Source organism: Festucalex cinctus, chromosome 19, assembly GCF_051991245.1.
Source record: "Festucalex cinctus isolate MCC-2025b chromosome 19, RoL_Fcin_1.0, whole genome shotgun sequence".
Taxonomy (NCBI): Eukaryota; Metazoa; Chordata; class Actinopteri; order Syngnathiformes; family Syngnathidae; genus Festucalex; species Festucalex cinctus.
Window position 1 is genome coordinate 16,392,443 of NC_135429.1, and position 7,631 is coordinate 16,400,073.

Consider the following 7,631-nt stretch of genomic DNA (forward strand, 5'->3'; position numbering starts at 1 on the left):
GAACGAATCTATTGAACAGCAAGTGACAATTCATTGTCGAGATTTGGGATTAACTGCTGCGCACATTCCGATGTGCCTTTTGCTTCCAACTGGAGGGACACGACCACCGCCAATTCTGATCAGGTTTGTTGACAGAAAGAAAAAGATTGCTCTTTTAAGAGCTTCGCTGTAAACAAACACGTCTAAGTCAACGAAAATCTCACGAAACTAAACGCTGACACCGGCAAAAGGGCACGACAACTGAGAAAAAATGGACTTATCGAACATATGTGGACACAACATTGCCGAATCTTTATTTAAACAAAAGATAACTCATCTGGTCCAGAGAAAACACGAATCGTGAAAAGAGTGGAAAAATTGACCAAGTTTGAATTGTGGATTATGTTTCACCCAAATGAAATTATTGTACATACAGTGTTCCCTAGTTTTCCGCTGAGGTTAGGTTCCAAAAAAATAACTGCAATAAATGAAATCCGCAAAGTAGTTAGCTTTACATTTTACATTTATTATAAGCCTAAATGTTTTAAGGCTCTAAAACCCCTCACCACAATTTTATACACTTTTCTCATTGAGGATTTAAATTTTTCTCACAATTCTCTCTTGTTTAAATGTTCAATAAACGTTCAAACCTTCATATATTTTATAAAATAGGTATATTACTGTAAAAAAACAAAACAAAAAAACATGCAAAATTGTACGGAAGCGTAGCGCTGCCTGCCAATGTGGAGTAAACATTTTTGGCTGGAAAGAATGTTAGAACATACTGGCAAATATGTTAGAATATACTCGCAAATATGTTCGAACATACTCACAAATATTTTCAAACCTCGGTTTTCGAACATAATCCGTTCCAGAAGGCTATTCTAAAAGCGATTTGTTCGAAATCCGAAACAATTTTTCCCATTATAATTAATGTAAATAATTTTAATCCGTTCCAAGTCTAAAAACAACTTTTTCCAATTTTTTTTTTAATACTATTTTACACCATAAACTGCACTGTTTACCATAAATATGAAAGGGTAGAAATAGACACTGTTTCATTGAGATATCCTATCTAAAATGATGAAAAAAAACAAACAAAATGCAAACATTTCTTTTTTAAATTCAATAGTTCTGCGCACTACCTTCCTCTTTTCTTCACCAGCTTTACCACTTGCACTTGCTTTCTTTGGACCGATTATTAGGGGCTAATACACGATGCAAAACTTAAAAAAATAATCATAATAATTGCGTAAATAAAAAAACAGGTCTGCTCCAAACGAACTTTGAACACGAATGTGCTACGGAGGAAGCATCCTGGGCATTCGAGTTAGCTCGGCTCCCGAGTGAGTCGCGTTCAGGTACCCTCGGCTTTTTTCAGTTTGGTTGAGAGCTGAATTTTTGGACAAGTTCTGAGATGTAAAATTCTCAAATTTTCTGGTTGAGAACAGAAGCGTTCGAAAACCGAGGTTTGATTGTATGTTCAAACATACTCGCAAGTATGTTGGAACGTACTTGTAGGCTACATGCTACAAAGTTAGCATACCTTCCCATAATGCCACAGGGTATTATTTGCGCATGCGCGAGTGAAAAAAATGACGAATCTAAATCATGCGCGGCAGAAATAATAAATCGTAAAAGTTACAAATAGACACTGTTTTTTGTCTACTTAATTTTCTAATGAAGTGGTAATGTGGCCCAAATGCCTAAAAAATTGGGTTTTATTTTCACCATCTGGAGTCACTGTTAAAATTAAACAGAGATGAAGAAGTCATCAAGGTTTGAAAATTTGATGACGCCTGCAATGTCTTCGCAGACAAATAATAAAGAAGCTGTTAGCAAAATCCCATGTTTCACAGTTGTTTTGTTGTCCCGTTAAAATATTTAAGTTCACTGGAATGGAATCTGTATTTATATCCATATGGCCGCAGATGGTATGCCAGGTACTCCAGAGCATAGAGTTGAACAGCGTAAATGTAGTGAAAGGACACAGCAAAATCTGAACAACATCCTGGACCCTGGAGAAAAAGAGTAAGAAATTCGTTAAAATTCACAACCAGCACAAACAACAGTGCAATTAACTACTAGGATTGTCAAAACTCAATCGAGCAGATGGCCAAAAATCTTTGAAATCCAAAGTTGATGAAATTTAAGTCATAACTGCCTAAAAAATCAGAAGGACGCAAGGGCCACATAATGTTATGAAGAGAAATTGTGTTTAGTCCTAAAAATTGTACAAATAATTTATTTGTGCTTTTGCATATTTAGTTATATATTTTAGCTATATATTTAGTTTAGTTTTTTTTTTGTTTTGTTTTTTATTTACGTAGTTTTAATTTTTCAGGTTGGTTCTGTTAGTTTTTTTTTTTTTTTTATTAGTTTTAGTTCTTTAATGAATGCTTAGTTTCAGTATTAGTTAGTTTTTTTTTGTGTTGTTTTTTTGTTTAGTTTTTTTAAATGTGTATTACTCGTGCACAACATTTAAAAAACACTATGGGCGTGACGTCATTATTCCAGTTTATATCAAAATAAATCTACTAAAAGTCACATTTAAAATCATCATAAAGGCTCATGCATTAAATTAATTGCCAAAGACTAAAACAAAGGACTTTTTTGCTATAATTGCTATTGTGTGTGTGTGTGTGTGTGTATATATATATATATATATATATATATATATATATATATATAGCGATTTTTTTTTTCATTCAAATTTAGAAAATACTAATCAGTAAGCTTGTAGAGTGTAAGATTTATATGAAAATGTATTATTTATTCGTCTGAAATTTCAGTCTTATAGAGGTTGTAATCTGTTTCATGTTTGAACAGCATTAAAATAAAATATTAAGGCTTAATGTTCCGTTCATATAACATTCTTCCATGCTCAAGGTGTGAATCCTAACCCGAAGTCAGACGTTTTGTTGAATATTTTTCCATTAAAAATGGAAGTTTAAAAATCGATATACACACACACACACACACACACACACACACAAAAAAAGGCAATGATGATAAGACGTTGAATCGGTAAGACAACCGAATGAACAATTCTGGAAAAAAAAAAAAAAAAAATTTTTTTTTTAATTTTTTTTTATTGAATCGATTCGAGAATCGCGCGATGTAGTATCGCGATATATCGCCGAATCGATTTTTTTAACACCCCTATGTGTATGTGTGTGTGTGTGTGTGTGTGTGTGTGTGTGTGTGTGTATATATATATATATATATATATATATATATATTTTAGTTAGTTTTGTAAACATAAAATGTAGTTTCAGTTAGTTTTCGTTTTTGTTTTATTTCGTTAACGAAATTGTTTTTTGAATTTTAGTTTTTTCGTTAGTTTTAGTTAATTTGAATAACCTGTGTTTTTGACACCTTCCCTTCTTACTTTGACCATCTCCAAACATTTTTGTTTTTATTTTATTTGAACTGAGTCAAATTCCATTTTTAGCATATGTCGCGGGCCACTAAAAAATGGACGGCGGGCCGCAAATAGCCCCCGGGCCGAAGCTTGGACACCCCTGCCCTAAACCTTAACAGGACATCCTTCATTTTTATTTTACAGGTTCCACTAGCCAGAAAGCTGAATTCTTGCAGTATTTGTGAGGTCACAAACTCCAAAGAATACATCATGTAGGCTACCACTCCCGCTGATACGTTTGCAGCCCTTTTTTAGGTCGCATCAATCAGGCGTCGTTTAGGCTAACAAACGAATGGTCGCTGCAATTGATTCTGTTTTCGCAGAATTACTCACTGTTTCCTTGTTGAATTTGAACAGCGAGAGGTTCCGCCACGATGTTGCTAATTTTGGAACGCTACGCATTTTTTGAGCACACCCCTAGTGGATACCATATGAAAGACTGGATTCCGTTCTTTCATGAGGGGAAAAAAAAAAAAAAAAAGTATGCTTCTACCATATTCCGTTCTTTAGTAATCACCATTTGAAATTAGGTCATTTGAGTGACATAAACGAAAATACAAAAATATTAAACAAGCTTTTTGTGAAAAGGTACATTTTTTGTGCACAACAGTGACTTTGACAATATTTTTTTTAGTGACAAGGCAGCGCTGCACAAGACGTTGCGCTGCCCATTCAGACAGAGAAAAAAAAAAAAACTACATAAACGTAAATTAACGTTTTTGGCGGCATTCATGAGGATTTTAGAATGCGTCATTAAACGTTTTTGGCAGTCAAAGAGTTAATGAATTGTATTCTTACTTGAATTGGAGGGTAGTGCTCATAACTCAGATGCCAAGGTTTCCTTTGGAACTGTCTGACCAAATGCAGCTCGGGAGGGAAAGGATGAAATGTTTGTCTTGCTTTCACATCTCTGGTATCTACTGGTTCCACCTTCATTGTCTCCATACACTTCCCCAGAGCCATGTCCTCTGTAGATGAGAAGTGAGTGCATGCTCCTGTAGTGAAACCTTTCACAAATCTCCTTAGTGCTTCCTTACTGAGGACGTATCCGGCTCCACCACTCATATAGCCTTGCTTGACAAAAGGCCGAAACCTTCTTCCCAGGTACAAAGGCTTCTCGGGATCAAGCTGAGACAGCATGTACAGTAGATTCTCTACAATCACATATGTGTCATCATCTGCTTTTAAGAACCAATCTGCATTGTCCAGGTGCCGTTGGTGTATGTACTCAAAGGCCCGGATGGTCTTCCAATATAAGTGCTCACGTCCCTCACTGACATTCAGTTTGACAGTTGGGAAGTCGGTCTTAACAGAACTCATGTACAACACTATGTTGCAGCGCTTTGCCCATGTTTCTTGAATGTGCTTGGTCCGGGACATCATATTCTTCGGCCCGGTCATGATCCAACACAAGATACGAGTTGTTTGGGAAGAATTTGATGTAGAACTCAAGTTGACACCTAGATGTAAAACAAATCATGTATCATTAATGTACTGCATACAAGAGTCACCACTCATGCATGCACACGGCAGAGACATTGTAGCCCAATTAACAAACACTCAACACTTCTGGGAAATTGATTTTTTTTTTCTTGTTTCTAGGCATAGCTTGATGGCTAACCGCACATTGTAGTGGTAGAAATGGGCAAAGTTCTTATAAATAAAAGTGGCAACTGCGCCAAATCGTCAAAGATGAAAGAAATGAGGGCACTTATATACTGTTCTTTGGTTGCATCAGCTTGTCACCGTTTTAGCCTCACGCAAAAAAAATTGGGCCAATGGAAAGGGTGAACAAGTTTCCCGGAATACCTCAGCAATTCTGCACTGAACTGATCGCAGTCTTTGCACTTTTTTTCCTTCCAAAATATTTTATGTATTTACAAAAAAAAAAAAAAAAAAAACTCAGATGCTTTTTTACAGGTTATTTAATGTTTAGGTTTATTTATTTATTTATTTTACATTTATTGGAGTATGATTTTCATTCAATATTCTCAATACATTCAAATGTAGTCATTACTTACATTTTACTTTCCTACATTCAAGTACGGTGTTATATGTTTGAACTGTGCATAATGTTGCAATGGTCTACATAAATACTAGGGCCCGACCGATATGCACTTTTTGAGGCCGATGCTGATACCGATTTTTGGCAGAAAAAAATACAGATTACTGATTAATCTGCTGATTAGTTATTAAAAATATATATAATGCAAATACTGTTTGAAAGTGCTATATTAATCAAGATAACTTAACTGTTCCTGTGGGTTTTAGCCTCTTGGAGGCAGTGTGGTGCCATGCATCCATGGTGTGCACACTTAAAGTGAGTACAGAAGAAGGTTGCGATTGAATTCTATTAAAATAACTCGTTTTTCACACATTGGGAAGAATTTGTGCCTTTGCGTAGTGTTATCTCATCTCTGAGTAAGTGTTCCCACAAGATTTGTGTGTGGATATTCGTTATTTGAAGGAAAAACACTCCCGAAGTCAATGCTAACTTCCTGTCTTCCTTTTAGCATTTGCTAACTTCCTGTCCGTGCTAGGCTAGCGATGTTTTAGAAACGAAGCATGTTTTGTATTTAAATATACAGTGGATGTAATCCTTTACGTTGTGTGGTTAGTTTTACAGTTAACTCCAACTGCGGTGTCATTAAACAGCTTAAAGGACACTTAGGGACAACGGAATAAGCAGAATAACATACACTACACACTTGCTAGTTGCTAATGCTATGAAAGCAAAATGGTGCATTCAGGGCACTTTCAAAGTGTTGGAAACTTCGTTTTTCTTCGATAATGTTTTAAGGGGGAAATAATTGGCCAATTGGCCGATTGTTTTGGCCGATGATTGAAGGCCAATAATCGGCCGATTAATCGGTCGGGCCCTAATAAATAATGTGTATTTTAGGAATAAAACCTCTACCTCGTTTTTAAGAATACTTAGGTCCACTATGCTATTGTATTAAGATGCTGATCCAAATGGTGAAACTTGTAGAGTGGCATTTTTTTGGTTTGGTCTATATACTGCTATATTTTGCACATGCAATTTTATTAATTAAGTGGAAATTAAGAGGAAAAAAGTGGAAGTAGTCGGCTGTGCTCACGTTTTGTTGACTCGCTAAAGTGCTCCACGGTCCTCAATTGTTCACCAAGGGACACGCCTCCTCCGCTCTGGTGCGCAAGAAAGCACGAATGAGCGGCAATCGTTCCAAAAAAACACTACGCGGTAAAACGCTCACGAAGGAAGTGTTCCACTTCGCCTTTTCGGTTTTGATGAGAATGCAGCATTCGTCTTGTGTTACTTTAAGCTCTCTATATATTGGTCGGGAGCTGAACATAACTGTTGCTGATATTCAGTATTCCACATTAAGTGCTGAAGGACTTAGTGCATCATTGCACATTTACGGTGGTACAGCTGACTTTATCCGTGCTTGATGACTATCCGCATTGTTTACACAGCTGTCATTTGTTGGTACTACAGAACAAATATTGTACCTTTTGACAAGCTTGCAACCCAACTAAATAAAAAAATAATAATTCAACATTTATGAAATTTCTGGTTACCTTTGTGTCCAAGTTGGTTTCTTTGCCAGTCATCTTCTATGTGGATCTCTGATAAATCGGAGACCAAAAAGTAGCGCAGGGACATAAATCCAATCAGCAATCCAGTGATAAAGACTGACCGTGACCTAAATCTCATTCTGTATTACCTGTCAAATAATATCTTTAGTTGACAAGGTCAATTTCCTGAACTAAAAGTCTAGGCACTTGCACAAGAGTGTCTTTGCCCTTGTGCCCTGATGGGAAAAGTTCCCTTTCTGCTGGAGCCTAATTCAGTTCATTCATCGATCTTAAAACAACAACAAAACAAAAATCCTCGCTGTCTTCAATTCCACCCAACAGTCGCTTGATATAATAAGGGCATTTATTTGAGTTCAACTGTGCCTTTCAATGAACCGCTCAGCAGACACTCCCTCTTTCTCCTCCTGCTCTCCTGACTCCTCTAGATATTTTTTTTTTTTCCCTTCCCCCTGCCTTGATAAATTGTCATTTACATGCGCCTTAGCTCTCAACCAGCAGTTGAGCACAGATATGAATAGGCGGATACGACGCACTGCTTTCAGGTGCGTGCCTACGATGAGGGTAAGCTTGTGTTACCACATTCCATGTTTAACAAATGTGAGAAAGATAAAATAAACACACACACACACACACACAAAAAACCCACAGCCCT

General features: G+C 36.5%; 1 protein-coding gene across 2 annotated transcripts; it reads right to left on the reverse strand.

Annotated features, from left to right (window-relative positions):
• Positions 1-270: 270 nt before the first annotated feature.
• On the reverse strand, positions 271-7,380 carry c1galt1a (core 1 synthase, glycoprotein-N-acetylgalactosamine 3-beta-galactosyltransferase 1a). Of its 2 annotated transcripts, XM_077507110.1 has the most exons (4): positions 6,962-7,380; positions 4,441-4,863; positions 4,202-4,371; positions 271-1,997 (listed from the first exon to the last, which is right to left on the reverse strand). In XM_077507110.1, exons 1-4 carry the CDS (start codon positions 7,095-7,097, stop codon positions 1,833-1,835), a joined length of 894 nt encoding a protein of 297 aa, XP_077363236.1. In that variant the 5' UTR covers positions 7,098-7,380; the 3' UTR covers positions 271-1,832. The 2 variants fall into 2 exon arrangements, with proteins under 2 accessions (XP_077363236.1, XP_077363234.1); XM_077507108.1 differs by having other exon boundaries at positions 4,202-4,863.
• Positions 7,381-7,631: the final 251 nt, after the last annotated feature.